The 19886-nt window shown below is 43.4% G+C and overlaps 1 protein-coding gene across 1 annotated transcript in view; it reads left to right on the top strand.

Annotated features, from left to right (window-relative positions):
* Positions 1-415: 415 nt before the first annotated feature.
* The window catches only part of MYBPC3 (myosin binding protein C, cardiac), a 98617-nt gene continuing 79146 nt past the window's right edge, over positions 416-19886 (top strand). The window contains exons 1-6 of the mRNA XM_030202438.1: positions 416-440; positions 10200-10466; positions 10674-10772; positions 11479-11556; positions 15621-15769; positions 16997-17114. Coding sequence (XP_030058298.1) covers positions 416-440; positions 10200-10466; positions 10674-10772; positions 11479-11556; positions 15621-15769; positions 16997-17114 — 736 coding nt within the window. The remainder of the gene's footprint in view (positions 441-10199; positions 10467-10673; positions 10773-11478; positions 11557-15620; positions 15770-16996; positions 17115-19886) is intronic.

Genomic DNA, 19886 nt, shown 5'->3' with positions numbered 1-19886 from the left:
CAGTGGACCTCAACTGCCTATATTATGGGCAGAGGGTGAAGAACTGGAAGGAATTGGGTGGGGGAGGGGGAATGGAAAGAGGTGAGACCAGAATTGGAAAAGAATGAGCAATTTGGGGGAGACAGATGTGAAAAGGGTAGGTAATAGGGAATCAGAGCTTGGAGAGGATGGAGTCTCATAATACTATATTTATCCTGGATGATATATTCTGTCAAGTAAGCCTTTCAGTGATAAGGTTGTGGTGGTGACAGAGAGTGAGATGAAGTGAGGGGGTGGAGGCTGTCTCTCTCTCTCTTTCTTTAAGAGCATCTGTAAGCTATTCCAGATCATTCCAGCTCAGTTCAGGATTTGGTTTAAAGCATCGCTGGAAGCTTGTCCTTGACGTGTAAGAAGTGAGGCGTGAGGCAGAACCAGGATGCCGGAGCCTGCAAAGAAAGCAGGTGAGGAGCTAAAGCAGGAAACCTAAGAATGGAGTAAAACAGGAGAGGAGATGTGAGGTGAAAAGTGATGGCAAAGAAAGTGAGAGAGCAAGTGAGAGAAGGAGAGGGTTATGACAATTTGGGAGAGGATGAGAATTGACAATGTGGAAAAGAAAAAGAGAAAAGAGGGGAGGAAGACAATATGAAGGACAGGGAAATATAAGGAAGGTATACATGTAGGGAATTTGTTAATGTGATAAAACAATCCTAGTATCAGTAATGGTTACTGGCAACTGTCTGAGTTGAATCTGTACACTGTCGTGACTCCTGGTTCCTGGGTGAGTAGTGTTCTAGTTGGCTCCTGTTTTTTTGTGGATCCTTTGAATGGTTTATGTGACTAGTCTCTGACAGTTCATTTATTTTGTATGTTTTCTTAATGGACTCTGTATTCTATATTTTGAATTGTTCTCATTCAGGAGAACTTGGCAAGCAAACAGAAAGAAATATTAAGATGCTTAAACAAAGTCCCGCTCCCCAGTAAAATTGGGCTGAGTCTTTCAAATCATTCCCTTGTAGCTGAAGGTCAGTGAGTGCCCTCTAAGCTTCTAGCAGCAAGCCTATCTTCTGCCAGGGAGGAGTTTATAAGGAGGAATTTCAGGTATTTTAAGTAAACACTTTCATTCCCATTCCAGAATGGTTGGCATCATCAGCAACCAGGCTGGGCAGAAACATCTGTAGCAAGATTTCCATTAAAAGTCATTACAGCAAGAACTAAAACCTGCACATCTCAGTATGACTGGTTGATTGTTACTTTACATACCACAGTAGCAAAAGGGCAATACTGAAAAGATGATTAAGAAAAATTCATCAAATTGTGAGGGAAAAGAAGAATGAGAGCATCAAAATTAATGACTGTGGACTAGATTTTATTAAAGTGCACTACTGTGTTAACACCAGTTGTGTAGCTACGTGGGGCCACGGGGGCCTGGGCCCCCGTAGATTTGGCCCTGGACCCCCCTGCCGCCAACCCTCTCGACCCCACCTCCCGCCGCCAACCCGCCATCGCCTACCTTTGCTGGGGGGGGACCCCAACCCCCGCCAGCTGAGGTCCTCTTCTTCCAACGCAAGGCTTCGTTCTGTTTCTGAGTCTGATGTAGGCTGGTGGGGGTTGGGGTCCCCCACAAGCAAAGGTAGGCGACGGCGGCAGCGGGGGAGGGTTGGCGGAGGGAGGGGGGTCGGGAGGGTCAGCGGCGGGGGGGGGTCAAAGTTGTTGGTGGTGGTGGCGGGGGGGGGGGTCGGCAATGGCGGGGGGTTGGCGGTGCCGGGGGGGGGCTAAAATGTGCCCCCTCACCTCGGACTCTGGACTCCCCTCCCGCTGAAGTCTGGCTACGCCCCTGGTTAACACACTATTGTCATTAATGTGCATTATTAGTAAATAGTTCTCATTGTATACAAATGGGACCTGCAGTAACTCATGCATGTTAGTGTGTATTAGTACACAGTAACGGAGTAGCACCTTTAGGTAAATCTAACTATGAGAGGCTGCATAGGTGAGTAAGTAAAGTTATGAGTCAGTTGATGAGTAACTGAGACCATTCAACCTCCCACTATTTAACTAACAGATTTCTTTATAGGAGAAATTATCAATGTGGGCTACTGTTAAGACGGGTTCACAGTAAAATAACATGTCTTAATAGTAGCCCACATTGATAACTTCCCCACTCAGTGTGAAGAGTTTCAATCTCTGTAACCAGAGCTGACAAACAGGGGCATTTTCAAAAGAGAAGGGCGGCCATCTTCCGACACAAATTGGGAGATTGGCATCCTTCTCTCAGGGTCGCCCAAATTGGCATAATCGAAAGTTGATTTTGGGCGTCCTCAACTGCAGTCCGTCGCGGGGACGACCAAAGGTCATGGGGCGTGTCAGAGGCGTAGCGAAGGTGGGACTGGGGCGTGCTTAAGAGATGGGCGTCCTCGGCCGATAATGGAAAAAAAAAGGGCGTCCCTGACGAGCATTCGGTCGACTTGGACCATTTTTTTTCACGACCAAGCCTCAAAAAGGGGACCAAACTGACCAGATGACCACCAGAGGGAATCGGGGATGACCTCCCCTTACTCCCCAAGTGGTCACTAACCTCCTCCCACCGTAAAAAAAAATTTTTTGCCAGCCTCAAATGTCATACCCAGCTCCATCACAGCAGTATGCAGGTCCCTGGAGCAGTTTTAGTGGGTGCAGTGCACTTCAGGCAGGCGGACCCAGGCCATCCCCCCCTACCTGTTACACTTGTGGTGGTAAATGGGAGCCCTTCAAAACCCACCCGAAACCCACTGTACCCACATGTAGGTGCCCCCCTTCACCCCTTAGGGCTATGGTAGTGGTGTACAGTTGTGGGGAGTGGGGTTGGGGGGTTGGGGGGGCTCAGTACCAAAGGTAAGGGAGCTATACACCTGGAAGCAATTTGTGAAGTCCACTGCAGTGCCCCCTAGGGTGCCCTGGCATGTGAGGGGGACCAGTGCACTATGAATGCTGGCTCCTCCCACGACCAAATGCCTTGGATTTGGTAGTTTTTGAGATGGGCATCCTTGGTTTCCATTATCGCCGAAAACCGGGGACGACCATCTCTAAGTTTGACCATCTCTAAGGTCGACCTAAATGTTGAGATTTGGGCGTCCCCGACCGTATTATTGAAACGAAAGATGGTTGCCCATCTTGTTTTGATAATAGCGGTTTCCCCGCCCCTTTCCCGGGACGTCCTTAGAGATGGGCACCCTTAGAGATGGTCGTCCCCGTTCGATTATGCCCCTCTTTGTGATGTCATAATGCCTCATTCCACCAATACCTAAGAGCCAGCCTCATCAGTGATGTCACAATGGTTTGTTTGTCTTATACTTGGCTCACTTTTATTATATATAGCAGTGATTTTGATTTCGAGATACATTTCTTTTTTCTTTAAAGGGGGAAGTTATCAATGTGAACTACCGATAAGATGAATTATTTTACTACAGATCTTAATGGTAGCCTACATTGATAATTGCGTCCCTTGGGGGTGGAGAAGAGTTATCAATGGAGACTACTGTTAAGACACATTAATTTATTGTTAACCCCAGTTATTAGTAATTAAGTAACTGTCCTAAAATAGCACATTAGTGACAAAATAACCTAACTTAATGATAACCAAAGCTGATAGCCCCCCCCCCCCCCCTTAGTGTTGTACCCAGGACTATCTCTCTTAGCACACTGTTCTAATATTTCTCCACTTCCAGTACATAACCCCTCCCCCCACCCCTGTTATTGGAATGCTCTTATGTTTTATTTGTATGTTCTAATATTTGCCATCATTTGCTCATATCTGACCCAAAGAAGAAGGTATTGCCTTTGAAAGCTAGTCAAAAATGTATTAAGATAGTCCAATAAAAAAGATATTATTTTATCTTCTTTTTTTGTTGATTCATTTTATTTCTATTTATTACCACTGAAGGCAGTGAAATCCATTTATCCTTAACTTGAAAGATTTCCCATAGTTGGTTGCTTTAGCTGGTTACAGTAGGCAGTGAAAAAAAATCATCTGTGAAATTCTTTCTTCTTTACATCAACACACTGTAGAAGGGATGACATCTTTGCGACTGGCTTCCACCTCTATTTAACGGATGCCAATTTGCACCCAGCTTGGCTGAGGCTTCTTTGGTTTTGCACAGACATAGCCAGTGTATTATTTTGTGTGCCACAATCTTTTCTTGGTTAGTACTGACATGATTTGCCCCCCTTTAAATATCTTGTACTTATTTATTCTTGTGTCCGAAGTATATTACCTTGTTTTTGTCCACACTCATCTATCACTGTCTGCCCATTTGCTCAGGCTATACGTATTTCTCTATAACATCAATATCATGCTGTATATTTAAAGTCTGACAGAGTTTGGCTTCAACTACAAAAATGATTTAATCCTTCTTACAGAACATTGATAAAATATTTATTAATAGTTCAAACACAAATCCCGGTGGGTCCTACTTATCAAAGTATTAAAATGCCCCATTGGACCTTTCCTTTCAGCCAATTACTTTTCTACTCACAAATATCATCTCTAAAACCTGTTTTCTGTAACTTGAAAATCAATCTTTCAAAAGCTTTTACAAAGTCCAGATAAATAGCATCAATCATAGCTCCCATGTCAAGTGTGCTGCTAAGTTTAGTATAGTTTATTAAAAGATTCACTTGATTGCCTTTTGACAGCATACCACAAAGCAGTTCACTTAAAAACCCTGCTGTCTGGTTTAGTCTAAAGGGGCTTGTGGCTTCTTTGCCCATTCAAATTAATTAATCCCCTCTGCTCCATCCCTTCCTTTATGATGGCTTCCAGTTCTGGCCCTGGAATTGACGTTAGTTGCTTGGTTTGGATCACTTTTTATCTAGAGGTACTATGGCAGCAGTGGCAAAGCCAGACATAGTATTTTGGGTGAGCCTGCGCCCAAACTGGGTGGGCACACAATTCAGCCCCCCCCCCCCCCCCCACACACACACATACACATACTTTGTGCTCCTGCAGTGATTCCAAAGAATAAAATAAATACCTGAGCTGGCATGGATCCCCAAGCCCCACTATCTGAAGATGTCCTCCAGTGGCCAGAACAAGTGACTTCCTTACTTGCTACAGCTGCCAACACTTTCCACCCATTGCCACCAAGCTGTCATCTCCCCTCCTGAACACACTCAGCTTTTGCCTCAGGGGCATAGCTACCATGGGGCCACGGGGGCCTGGGTCCCTGTAGATTTGGCCCTGGACCCCCCTGCCGTGACCCTCTTGACCCCCCCTTCCCGCCGCCAACCTCCCCCGCCGCCGTCACGTACCTTTGCTGGCGGGGACCCCAACCCCCGCCAGCCGAAGTTCTCTCCTCGGCAGCGTAGCGTTGCTTGCTGAATGATCTGATCAAGTTTCTGTGCTTGCGTCTGACGTCCTGCACGTTGTAAGTGCAGGACATCAGATGCATGCACAGAAACAGATTCAAACTTGATCAGATCATTCAGCAACGCCGCACGGCCGAGAAGAGGACTTCAGCTGGTGGGGGATGGGGTCCCCCGCCAGCAAAGGTACGCAGCGGGAAAGGGTTGGCGGCAGGAAGGGGGGTCAAGAGGGTTGCGACGGTGGTGGGGGGTCAGCAATACCACGCAGCCGAGAAGAGGACCTTGGCTGGCGGGGGTTGGGGTCCCCCGCCAGCAAAGGTACATGGCGGGAGAGGGTTGACGGTGGGAAGGGGGGTCGAGAGGGTTGCGGCGGTGGCAGGGGGGCGGTGAAAGTTGGCAGTGGCGGGCGGGGGGGTCGGCGGCGCCGGGGGGGGGGAGAGGGCTAAAAAGTCCCCCTTCACCTCGGGCTCTGGACCCCCCTCCCACAAAGTCTGGCTATGCCCCTGTTTTGCCCATGTGTGAAAATCGAGCATGCTCTCAGGGTGAAGGAGGGGGGCCTCATGTGTATGACCCCAAGTTACACAATATCACCCTAATTTTATAACTTGCATGCCCCTTTTTTATGCTTAGCAAGCACACTGGTGCACAAGTTACAGAATAGTGTCAGTTACAGGCATAATGTAATAATGAACTGTTAATTGATGTTAACAAGCAATAATTAGATGTAAGTGCTATTTATTGGCACTAATTAGCAATTATGCCCATAACTGCCTAGGGGTTACAGACAGGGCCATGCCAACACGGTAAGCGAGGTAAGCATGGCAGGAGGGCGCCGTCCTCTGGGGGGCGCCCCACCACACCATGCTTACCTCGCCCTCCAGCTCCCATGTCCCAACTGCCCGCCCTCTCCTCCCCCCCAACAAGATCCCTTTTAAATTTACCTCTGTCCGGCAGCGAAGGCGCAGCGTCAGTGAAGGAGGCGGCACTCCCGACGTCTCTACTAGTCTTCCCTTCGTTCAGTGTTCCGCCTTCTTCTGACGTCAAGGAAATGATGTCAGAAGAAGGCGGGACATTGAGCGAAGGGAAGACTAGTAGAGACGTCGGGAGCGCCGCCTGCCCGCCTCCTTCACTGACGCTGCGCCTTCGCTGCCGGACCGAGGTAAATTTAAAAGGGATCTTGGGGGGGAAGAAGAGGGCGGGCAGTTGGGACATGGAAGCGGGAGGGCAGGGGAGAGAGGAGCATGGATGGGAGGGCAGCGATCATTTTCACAGGGGGGAGGGGGCGCGCACACGCGCCAACTGTTTGTCTGCGGGGGAGGGCGCCAACTGACCTTCTGCAGGGGGGCGCCACAGACCCTTGGCACAGCCCTGGTTACAGAGGATGGGCCGACTGGATGGGTCATATGGCCTTTATCTGCCGTCATGTTTCTAGGTTTCTAGTTGATATTCTACAAAAAGTGCACACATGCAATCCATAACATGCAACTGCAAGGTGGGTGTGGATCTGCAAGTGACCTGGACAGGTTGGGGGTGTGCCTAGCACTTACATGGACAGGTTATAGAATACATGTAGTTATGTGCATAGCTGCCTACATTTAGGTGCGAACAATTATACCAGCCATTAAGCTAATGTAAATGCTCATGCCTGAAGTAAGACCTAACTGTGGGCCTCTATGCTACTAATTCTATAATGGCAATCGCATGTGCAGTTGCCAAATTAGCATATGTGCTTAGAGCACATCATCTTGTACCTAAGTCTAGGTCATCTATAGAGAATTACCCACATAGCACCTATGCATGCCCTTATAGAATATAGCTTAGGACACTCGCACATGTAAGTGTTCATTTCCTCTACTTTTAAGCATGCAAGGGGCAATAACCGCTGGTGCTTAGTTATAGAATTGCCTTTTACATGCCCCTCCCTGATTGATTCCTGAACTACTCTGTGATGTGCTCTTTTCCTGTACTAGTGCACAGTTCTAAATAATAATAATAATATCTGATGAGCAAACGTATGTGAAAGTTAACCATTTATCATATCAACATTGTAGCTTTCATAACAGCTAAATAAGAATACTGTCTCCACCAGAGTGACTCTGCTGGTGTCCTTTGAAACTCAGGTTAAGAAAATTAAGATACTTAAAGCAAATTCCCCCCCCCCCCCCCCCCCCCCCCCCCCCTAAATAAAAGGATATTTTGTTCTGTAGACATGTGGTATCAGTTTTCCAGATGACACAACTGCATAGACATTTACTTCTTCAACTTAAACTTCATGTATTAGTTCTTGGTGCTTTTTTTTTTCTCTCTTTGTTATCCTTGTAAATGTTTGATTTCTTTTCAAGGCTAGAATTATGTTTATTTTGATCCTGTCCAGTAGAGGCCATTTTGTCAGATAAGTTCATCTAATTATGTTATTGTGGTGGGTTTTTTCTTTGCTTTTGACTGATTGGAGGATGGGTTAATAAGGCGTTCCATGTCTCTGATTGATTTATATTAACAAGGTGTAGCTCTGAGCAGAACCTCTCTTTGACATGTTATTCTGATTGTATAATTTTCTTCCATATTCTTTTCTCTTTTATATTGTATTGTTGAATTTGCCTTATAAAAATAAAGTTTAAAAAAAAAACTCTACACTATTTTTTTCATGTCCTTTAAGAGAACAAATTTCAGACTGCCTGTGTTAAGAGAAGTCCACCTGTACTTTTTACCTGCAGACCCTGCCTGGAGTTTGAAAGAGAGAGCACATGTGTACCTTCCTTTTGAGGCTTGCCAGAGTACAAAGTACTTGTGGTCTTTTCCATATGCTTTTTGTGCATGTAATGTCTATGCAGATTGTACTTTCATGTCTACCTGCTTTATTTTCATAGACATTATCTGATTCAGTCCAAAACAAGTCCCCAGCAATGTTTCTCCTACGGTAAATATGGCTAGAAGTGCATATATTATTACATGGATAAGATGCTACATATCCACGTAAATCATTTTGAAACTTCTCTTCTAAAATAATATATGAAGAAACATAAGTATGTGAATAAAGAGTGAGTGAGGGAATGAGGGGCAGGTGCATAACTCGAATGTGTAAGCAAATGGTTACATCTGTGAGTTCATAACAGAGCAGTGAGTATCTGAGTGAGTGAATTAATAAATCAGTGAGTGGGCCTTTTACAAAGGCATGGTAGCATTTTTGGTGCACACTAAAAATTATTATTATTATTATTAGCATTTGTATAGCGCTACCAGACGCATGCAGCGCTGAACACCTGATATAAAGAGACAGTCCCTGCTCAAAAGAGCTTACAATCTAAATAATACAGACAGACAAGACAGTTACGGGTGAGGGAAGTAATGGGAGCTAAAAAGCAGCAGTGAAAAGGTGGGTTTTCAGCATAGATTTGAAAACAGGTAGAGATGGAGCTAGACGTATAGGTCCAGGAAGTCTATTCCAGGCATAAGGTGCCATGAGAGAAAAGGAGCAAAGCCTGGAGTTAGCAGTGGAGGAGAAGGGGGATGACAAGAGAGATTTGTCCAGTGGGCGGAGTTCACGGGGAGGAATGTAGGGAGAGGTGAGAGTGGAGAGGTAATGGGGGGCTGCAGAGTGGATGCAGTTAAAGGTCAATACGAGAAGTTTAAACATGCTCTAAAGGCTAGAGAAGCCCATATATTCTTATGGGCATCTCTAGCATAGCTTGTGCTAAAAACGCTACCGTGCCTTTGTGAAAGACCCCCTGAGTTAATAAATAGTGAGTGAGTAAATGAATGAGTTGGTATTTCACTGGAGAAGTCACTAAGGGCCAGATTCAGTGAATGGCACTGAAAAATAGGCACTGGGAAAAATCAGCCTTCAGTGCTATTCTATAAAGTGCATTCGGGGATGAACACCATTTTTAGACTAGTGCCTAGCAGGGATTCCTGCACCCACCTTTAGGCACGAGGACTTACGCCAGCTGAAACCTGGTGTAAATTTTATTTATTTATTTATTTGTAGCATTTGTATCCCCTAAATTTCTATAACACTTGTGTGTACTTCTTTTGAAAGCCCTGACTCACTCATGCACCTCCCATGGCCATGCCCCCTTTTGGGTTACATGCAAGAGAATATGGGCATGGTGCGCAAATCCAAATTAGTGCCAATTAACATCAATAATTGTTTCTTAATGGCTGCAGTTGCCCCTCAAGATGACTTCCTAAAGGTCAGGCAGGCTGGCCTGCTTCTTTTATCCAGTTCAGGGGTCATGACTATTGCTCCATCTGGAGCCCAGTGCTCATATATCCTGTGTATGCTTGCTGAGTAACAGTGTTGTATAACTGAAATTCTTTCCTGATGGAAGGGGAGGGGGTGAACATTGCCATACTTGCATTCCCAGCCTCGATTGGAGTGAGAGGTAAAGGCCAGGTTTGGGACTTGAGCCTAGGTCTTCTGCATGTCAGTCCACGGTACTGCCACCAGGTCATCAAACTGACCCCATAAGATGTACCTTTTAATACATCTCAGTTTGGTTTTAGCTTTGTATATAGGCAATTGTGGTAAAGACCACAGTGTGGGGTACTAATGTTAGGGAGCAAATGTAGAGATATTTGAGTATTATTTTGTGTATGACAGTGCTTCTTAGTTCTCCCCTGGAGGCACACCTACAGGATATCCACAATGAGTATGCATGAGAAAAAAAATGGAATATAATGTAGGCCGCTTGTATGCAAATCTGTAATCTTGAAAACTCAACTGCCTAGGTCCATGCCTCCAGTAGAGAGCTGAGAAGCACTGACACATTATACTGTTATTAGATTACATCCAAATGTAGTTAATATCACCACACATGATTTTGATTTATATGTAGATAGAACTGTTACTGCATATGGCTACAGGATCTCTTGTATTTTAGTTTCAGCTTTCAGCAAGAAACCAAAATCGGTGGAGGTGACAGCAGGAGATACTGCTGTGTTTGAGGCTGAAACTGACAAAGATGCTGTGAAGGTGAAATGGCAGAGAGATGGTGCAGACATTTCTTCTAGTGAAAAGTACATTATCACATCTGAAGGCACCAAGCATTCCCTGACTATCAACAATGTGCTTAAAGAGGATGATGTGGTTTATGCAGTCATTGCGGGCAGCTCCAAAGTCAAATTTGAACTTAAAGTTAAAGAGGCAGGTCAGTGTCCTTTTCAGCATTATAATGATGAGTCCTCTGCTCTACTACTCATGTGTTGTCCATTAATTTCAGTAGACACCTGTTTTTGTTTCTCCCTTTTTCTTACATGTGCACACACATTTCGAGGGACATCATTCTTCTATACTGGTATTTATCATAATACCATAGCTAGTAAAATCTGCTTTATAACTTCATTTGCATTTCCAGAAAAGGCAGAGGCTGTTCAGTCTCTTGATACTCCTTCTGCCACAGCTCCTTCAGATGTTCCAGCAGCCCTCCCTCAAGAGGAAGTCAAGAAGACAGAAGGTAGAGTAAGATCAGATCATTAAGCTAGAAGGGGCAAGGGCAATGGTCTTCGTTCCCAGTCCTTGAGATTCACCAACAGGTCAGGTATTCAGGATATCCTCATAGATGGAAGTAGTATGCATGCAAATCTCTCTCATACATATTCATTGGGGATAGCTTGAAAATCTGACTTGTTGGCAACCTTAAAGGATTTACTGAGCTACAGGGTGGCAAAAGTGGAAAGTAAAATCAATGCTAAGAAAGTGAAACGATGGGGGTGGAGCCGGAAGAAATAATAAAGAACAGAAGGCAACAGAGCATTTGAGTCAATGTAAGGATGAAGTTTGGGATCAGGGTATTGTTTGAAGAATAGTGGCCTCAATCATGGATTGCATTTTATTTATTTATTAGGAATTATTGACCGCCTTTTTGAAGGAATTCACTCAACGCATTGTACAGCAAGAATAAGTCAAACATAAGCAATAGATGTCAGTGTAAGGTTGATCTGGGGAGTCAGTGGTTGGCAGAGATGTGTTAAAGGGGTGCAGGTAGTGTGTACAGCAGTGAGGTCACTGAGAGAGGGATATAAATGAATCAAGTGAGACAGAGCTAAGCAGGAGAGGAACAGTGCAGTAATTTAAGAGGAGACAGAGGTGAGAAAAAGGAGTTGGGAAAAGGGTCGGGAAGATTCTAATGATGTAGATACTAAATCTTCTTCTTTGTTCAGTTGTACCAGACACAAGTAAACCTCAGGACAGTATTGGGCTCTTTGTTCTCCGGCCTCAGGATGGAGAGGTCACTGTGGGTAAGTCCAAACTCCGGTGATCAGTTTAGCATCCTAGAGGTTAACATCTCCAAAAATGAACCTCACTGCCAGGGCATGTTGGAAATTATCTCAGTCTCTCAAATGTACCGTATTGTTCATCTCAGCACATATACTGTGGAGTGTGGAAAAGAGAGCCTCCCTCTGAAGTTCATAAAGTGTAATATCTACAGACAGCATATTACTGAGCACTTGAAAATTCTTTTTAATTGAGCCACTGGCATCCAATACAATTAATAATAATAATAATAATATCAATAATAATAATAATAAAACTTTATTTATAACCCACCACATCTTTAGAAGTCTAAGCAGGGAACAAGCCATATACAAAATATAATAGGACATAACAATAAAAATTATTTAATTTGCTCAGCAAACTATACAAATATTACTATATTACTATTTTAAAAAAACATACAGCAAATTAACACCTGTGTCTACAAAGGCATATTAGCATTTTTAATGCGCATTAAATGCTAACACACATCAAACACTAACACGCCTATAGGAATGTATTGGCATGTTAGCATTTAAGCGCCTTAGCTTTAAAGGCGCATTAAAAACGCTAATGCGCCTTAGTATACATACCCCTAAATTTACATGGTATTAAAATAATATCATACATCAAAGGAACCAAAAGCCTGAAGAAATAAATGAGATTTTAGAGTTTTTTTAAACTGATCCATATTTTGTATTAAACAAAGTTTAATGGGCAATTAAGACAATTGCTATATTTTTCTGCCACATTTTCTTGGTCTCTGATTGCATTTCTTCTCTTTCTCCACACACCCTTCTCACCTTTCACCTTCTTGTCATCTCTTTTTCTTTCTCCCTCCCTCTATCCCATCTCTCATCTTTCTCCTCCAGTGTCCATCTCTTCTTCCTTCTCACATTCTACCCTGTCAATTCTCTCTTTTCCCTACCTCAGATCTCCTTTCCACTCTCCCTCACATCTCTTTCTTCCCCTCTACCCCCATTCATATTTACAGCACTTTCCAACCTTCTTCCCACATAGATTGCAATCTAACAAAATACAGCTGTGAGATTAATTTTTTCTTTGTGTAAACATGACATATTACTCAATTTTACTTACAATTGCATTAGTTGCTGACAGAGGCTAGGGTTTTATTAAAATTCACATGTATTTTGTTTACAATTTTAACTGAAGACTGTCCAAGTTATTTAATAGCACAAGTAGAGTTTAAAGATTTTAGAAGAAACAGAAGATCATATTATTCCTCCCCTTTTGCAGTTCCCTCTCCCAAGGGAATAAAAAGATTTGGCCTATTTAAACAATTGATGATATTTCAGGCTCCTAAGATGTGAAATTCGTTGGCTTTAAAATTAGATGATTGGAATAGTTGTGATAGTTTTCTGAAGTCTCTATTCTTTTTAGAAGATTTGTCAGTTAATTTTCTTTTTTATTTATTAGATGGTATAATTGTAATTCCCGAGGTTTGTCTGGTTTTTAGTTTTTATCTTGTTGTAAACCGCCTAGATCTTATGGGTCAGGCAGTCTAGCTATATAATGTAATGTAATGCAATAGACTATATGGCATAAACCATGTGCAGTACTGCTGCTCCCACCATTCCCTCTCCTTTCTATCTCTGTGCTAGCCCTTTAAAACAGGAAGTATGTAAATAAAGAGTGGTAGGGGCCATCGGTACTGGCAAAAGTGAGCATGCTTTGAGCCCCTATAAACTGCACCATTCTGATGCCTGGAGTTTGCTACAAGAGACAGACCATAAACCCTCTTCTCTTGCCTGCCAGTCACCCCTCACTTATTGTGGGACCCTGAAACCAGTGGCATAGCCAAGGGGGTCCTGGAGGGCCTTGGTCCACCACTTTGTATTCAGCTAGGCTTAAACTTGTGGCACCATCTCTTATTATGGCTGGCAGAGATCTCCACCAGCAGAAGAGGTCCTCCACTGATGGCCACTGCAGCCATGCTAACCCCAACTCCCGCTCAGTTTTTTTTAAATGCATAGACATTTTTAAAATCTCAAGAGGTGATTCTTAACCATAGGGAAATTTATGGCTCCTCTATTCCTATATATCAAGGAAGTTTCCATATTTTCTTGTTACTAGGGGTTTCTTTTACAAAGCCACACTAGCGATTCCTGCATGGTAAATAAGAGAAAGCCAATTCAATTCCTATGGGCTTCCTCTCATTTGCCATGCAGGAATCACTAACACGGTTTTGTAAAAGAGGCCCTATTATCTTGAACCAAAATTGAATTTGTCTCTTTAGCAGACTCTCCATACAGTCTTTCTAGTCTGTTCATCCACACCAAATACAAACTACCAAGCTCTGCACTCCCCCCTCCCCCTTTGAGTTCCTCTGTGTTTGCCTCTGAACATTCAGATCAACTGAAGATTTATCCAAAGTACTATCTTTAGGAACCAGTGTTTGTTGGAGGAGCCTAATGGTTAGAGCAGTAGAGTGCAAACCAGGGACGCCAAGTTGAAATCCCACTATGGTACTTTGAGATCTTAGGCAACTCATTTAATCATCCATTGCCTCAGGTGCAAACTTAGAGGTCCTTTTACTAAGCTGCGTAGGTGCCTACATGCGCCTAATGCGAGCCAAATTGGAGTCACCGCCCGGTTACCGCATGGCCCTTGTGGTAATTTCAATTTTAGAGCGCGTCCGCTACGCGTGTCTGAAAAATATTTTTTTATTTTCTGGCATACATAACGGGCGTGTGCCAAGTGGCATTTCATGCATGTAGGTCATTACCACCCAGATTCTTTACCGCTAGGTCAATGGCTGGCACTAAGGTCTCAGACCCAAAATGGACAGAGTGCAGTTTTGATTTTGCCACACGTCCATTTTCGGCAAAAAAAACCCAGGCATTTTTTACAGGCGCGCTAAAAAATGGATCAGCATGTTCCCAAAACCCGCACCTACACTACTGCAAGCCATTTTTCAGCACGCCTTTGTAAAAGGATCCCAAAGGTTAGCCCTGCAGTAACAAAAATACCTAAAATTAACTTGCCTTGAGCTACTCCTGAAAAAGGTGTTAGCTAAATCCAAAATCCCTTCCCTAAACCAGTTTTCCATGTTAAATTGGGTATGGGTCATGTATTTGATGTGTTGCCTTTCAGTGGTATAATCAAATCAGTTTACATATATACTGGTACTTTGCCCTTAGTGGACTCATGGTCTAAGTTGACAGTTGATTCACCAGCTACCTTTTGGACCTCAAACAAATATCCAGAATTTTCAGATACCTTTGAAGCAGACAGTTCTGCAGTCAAAACTGCTCCTGCCAATGACAACTCCCTTGACTGCTGCTAGCCCAAAGAATGCTCAACAACACCAACAATCCATGAGCACATGACAGAGTGTCCCCAATTCAATTCATGAGCAACACCCAACTCAATCCATGAGCTCTTGACAGAGCATTTTTATCAGCCAAAAGGTCCTATGTGGCAGAAGAACATCTAGGCCAATCATTCTTGACCCAGTCCTCTGGACACATCTGGCCAGTAAGGTTTTCAGAATATGCATGAGATAAATTTAGATGTACGACCTGCATTCTATACAAATCTATCTCATGCATATTCATTGCAGGTATCCTGAAAACTTGCCAAGTTCATGTGTCTCAAGGACAGTTGAGAATATCTGATCTAGGCTAAATACATGCACTGGTGATGGTGGCAGGACCGTAGCCACACTCAGTTCAATGTCAAGAACATTCCTTTTCCACAGTTGAAACATATCCATAAGCCCAGCACCAAAAATCATCAGAGGGGAAGACTTTAGTCTTATCCTTCCTTTTCACTATAAAGGTACTGAACAACAGTAGCAGAAGATAACAAACAGTGTCACCATTTTTCCTGGGTGGTAACTGTTGGGTTCTAGGTTAGTTTACCCACTCAGGAATTTGACACTGAGGTAAGCTAGTATATATTTAAATGTGTTTTTTTGCCTGGCCATGTGTTGATGTACTTCTGTGTAATTATACTGTTCAGCGAAATGCTACAGCACTATACAATCTGTGCCCATATCTTGCACATTCTTTTCCCCAATTTCCAGGTGAAAACATCACATTCACAGCCAAAGTAGTGGGTACAAACTTACTAAAGAAGCCAACAGTAAAATGGTTCAAGGGAAAATGGATGGATCTTTCCACTAAAGTGGGGAAACACCTCCAGTTACAGGAGTCCTTTGATCGCAACACCAAGGTACTAAAAAGCAAGGACCAGAGAACAGTCCCAACCAATCCTCCAACACCCCCTCCCCCCCCCCCCCCCTCCGACACCATCTTCTATTATCTGTTTCATTCCTTCCTCTTCTTGCCTTACCTCTTTTTTTTCTTTCTTACTTTCTTATTTTTGTCCTACTCTCTCTCTCTCTCTCTCTCTCTCTCTCTCTCTCTCTCTCTCTTGTTAGCTGTCATCAATTTTGCCTTCTGTCTCTTTCACTATAACTCTCCCCTCTCCTACTTGGTTTCCCTTTCTTTGCCTCTGCCTCCCTTTCTGGTTCTGGATTATTTTTGACCTTTGTACTTCCAGCTCATGCAGAACCAAGGCTGGGATCTGACTCTTCATTCTCAGTAACTCTGGATTTTTCCCACATTTTTTACTCCCATCTGGGCTAGTCTCGTCATTGCAGTGATGGTTCTTAGTCATGGTCAAAGCACCAGGGTTCTTTCTGGAACACTGCAATCACAGGGCCATGACTCCATCCCCTTGAGAACTGTGAATGATGCCTCCATAGCATCCCCAGCACCAGTCCACCGGGGGTGCTGAAGAACTGACTCATGGATTAGGACCTTCCACATGGCAATGACTTGAGCTTGTTGCTAGAGCCACCAGGCCAGCTCCTCTTTCAGTCTCAGTTTATAAGTCAAAACCCCCCAGACTTGATACAGGTTGCCAAAATGTGGGCACCCAAATTCGGGCACAGATCCCAGATTTGTGCGCAAACTAATTAGTTAATCAGCTATTAACAATCAATAATTGGAGTTAATTGGCACTAATTTGGTTTATGCGCAGATCTGCCCTGGGCCCTATTCTATAAAATGTGTGCTTAAATTTTATAGTGCAGAACTTAAAAGGGGGTGTGGCCCTAGGAGGGGCATGGGAGGGTCAGGGGTGTTTCCAGAAATCAGGAACAATGTTATTAAACAGGGTCACTTACATACCCAACTGCCGTTAGTTGCGCACCAGAATTTACACCAGGTTTCAGCAGGCATAAGGGTGGCACACAAAGGTAGACATGAGATCCGCGCTAATCTAGTATTCTAAGAAGGACACTTCATGCAGAGTTTAGCATAGATCATCCTGGTGTCTAACTTTGAGCGCTATTGATAGAATTCCCTCCTAAATGATTATTAATTATTAATCTATATGTATGTTTCTCTCTCTCTCTGTCTCTCTCCTCTCTCTCTCTCTCTCTCTCTCTCTCAGGTTTACACCTTTGAGATCCAGATCATTAAGGCAAAAATGACTTATGCTGGTGGCTACAGGTGTGAAGTGAGCACCAAAGACAGTTTTGACAGCTGCAACTTCAACCTCAATGTCCATGGTATGTAAATAGAGATCTGCAGCTGCCTCTGGTATTACTGATACTAGCTGAATATTGAAAAGGATCAGTCCTAGGTAGAAAGCCCTTTCACTTCTAGAAGATGTTGAATAATTTTATTTTTTTATTTTTGTTACATTTGTACCCCACGCTTTCCCACTCATGGCAGGCTCAATGCGGCTTACATATTATATACAAGTACATTAATATAACCAATGTCCCAACTGTGGCTGATTTCTGTATCTAGATTGTAGCATCTGCGGATACCAGGCACCTAATAGGATGCTAGCACTTTCCTGGGACAATCAATAAGACATGCACTCCTTCTATGTAATGTTAGCTACAAGTCTCTTTTGTGTGTACATGGAACCAGTCAGTCCCTTTACAGGACTCACTTATTCAAGTGAATGAAAGAAATGAGCAAAATTCATTTGTAACTGTGATTCTGAGCAGCAGCTTGCATGCTGTGTGTAATAATTCAAGCTGTTTAACCCTCTCAGAAGACCTTATTAGGATTCCTTGTGCTTAATGGCAGCTTTCCTCCTCCCTGACCATTCTTGCTTTGGTTTGAACTGCTTGTATAGTTCCTTAATTAGTTATTTGAATCACCTGTATGTAGGTGGTGTTGAATTTTGACCCACCCACATCATAGAGCTCCAGTCTTTGCTGCCATATCCTCTCTAAACCTGAATGCATAGCCTCTTGAAAGCTCTGGTTGATATGTCACACTATTAAATGCCACAAAGAGAACAATTTTCAAAACTAACTATGCAGGTAAATAGAGATTTAATCTGGAAAAATGACCAAAAATTGCATAATTCAATTGAACAAAAAGAATGCAGAAAGGTCCATAGCATGCCCACTTTTAGCTGGATTAGAGGAAGGCATTTCCAGGGACATTTTGATATCAGAATTACTTATTCCAGCATTTTTAATCAATAGTTCTAACTTTTATTCTCATTTTATAAGGGAACTAATTTCTTTACACATTTTTTGATACTTTGAGACTAAGAATAAAAGAATTAAACATTCTGCCAAGTCAATTCCATTTTCCAACCAATAGGATTTCTGAGGTTCAAACTTAAAATTCTGCTTACTTAATAATAGTCACTAGTGTACGGTCTTATTCCTCATAACCCTTTATATCAGAACTTTCTTTAAATCAGAGACAGATAAATGTACTATCAGGTGCCAAAGGGTTAATGGGAGTTGGAAAGTCCCTGGTGGTTGAACAGGGTACAGTAAATCCCTCCTTTTCTCTAGAGGCAAATACCACAGCAGCTGTACCGGCCTGAGTACACAGTCCTAATCAGAGCTAGTATAGGATCTCCTTTCTAATGAGGGCGTGAGCTGCCTGGGCCATCACACCATAGCAGAGAAATTCCAAATTAGTGCCAGGGTTTTATGGGGGAAGGAGACCAAACTTCCCACTGTGACACAAACAGCTACTAGCAACACCATTACAAAGAGAAGTTTCTTATTCTTTTTATTTAGTATTTATTTTTGATGAGATAAATTTGCCAGTATTCCTGTAAATAATATTATAGGGCCCAGTATTCAAGGAGAGTTATGCATTGGCTGGTGGGTGGCCAATGCATAACTCTCCTATCTGCATATTTATTTTTTAAATGACATGGATAGTATTGGGCTGCTTTAATTGCTAAATGGTCTGACATTATCTGAATAATTATGGGCCAGGTTGGGGGGTTGCGTGGAGGTAGCCCTAAAAACTGATGGGTCAATATTCACATGCCTCAGTCAGCATTTGTTTTAAACACTGGCTGTGGTATTTAAGTTGTCCATGTGAATTCAGTGCCTCTATATGAGGAAAGCTGCATCGCTGAATAGGAGTATTCAGTGGTGATCTGCATTATCTATGTGGATAGCAGTGACATCCGGATAGCTATCTTCGAATTCTATCCAAATCGCTAGAAGGATAGTGGCTGAATATCATCCTTTATTTGTACAATGAGGCAGATGTCCACGTTCCACCCATGAAATATCTGGATACAGCTGGGGCACTCTGAAATGAAATTTTTCAGATAGGCCCTGGTTGGCCATTTATCCTGATAACGATATTCAGCCACCAAGGGGGTAATACTCAAAATGTCACCTGAAATTAGGTGCTGGGATGCAGGGCCGGCTCAAGGACTGTGGCGCCCTGAGCCAACTTTGCTTTGGCACCTCCTCCCCCACAATCTCATATCTCTCTCCTTCTCCCCTCCCTCTGTGATCCAGTATCTCCTCCTCTCTCTCAAGTCTCCCCCTCCCACTGAACCAGATAAGGAACTGGCTCAGGGCACTGATGATAACCCGTACCAAAATCCCAGTCCAGTACCTATCCCTCTGGAAATTTGAAGGTAGACCAGGGTGGGATTTTGGGGCCCTTTATCACTGGTGCCCTAGGCCAGTGCCTCACCTGGTCCACAGACTGAGCCGGCCCTGTTGGGATAGTGAATTCTATATCAGCTATTGCGTGTATAATTTCTGTTATAGAATAGTTGTCAAAGTCTGCAGTTATACACCTAAATTTAGGCGTGAGTACTTAGCGCTAGCTCAGTGGCTGGTGTAAATGCCTGCACCTAATTGCTGACAGTTAGGCATGTATCTGATAATATTCCATAACCTGCACACGTAATGGCTGGACACACCCCTGATCCGCCCCGTGCCCCTCCCGAAAGCACACCATCTACCAACTGAGCGCTGAAGGAATTATGTGCCAAAGAATAGAATACCGACTAAGTGCATTTGTGCATGTATCTGAAAATTAGTGCC

The sequence above is a fragment of the Microcaecilia unicolor genome, chromosome 4, assembly GCF_901765095.1.
Source record: "Microcaecilia unicolor chromosome 4, aMicUni1.1, whole genome shotgun sequence".
NCBI classification, from domain to species: Eukaryota; Metazoa; Chordata; class Amphibia; order Gymnophiona; family Siphonopidae; genus Microcaecilia; species Microcaecilia unicolor.
This window is presented reverse-complemented; position numbering and strand designations above follow the sequence as displayed.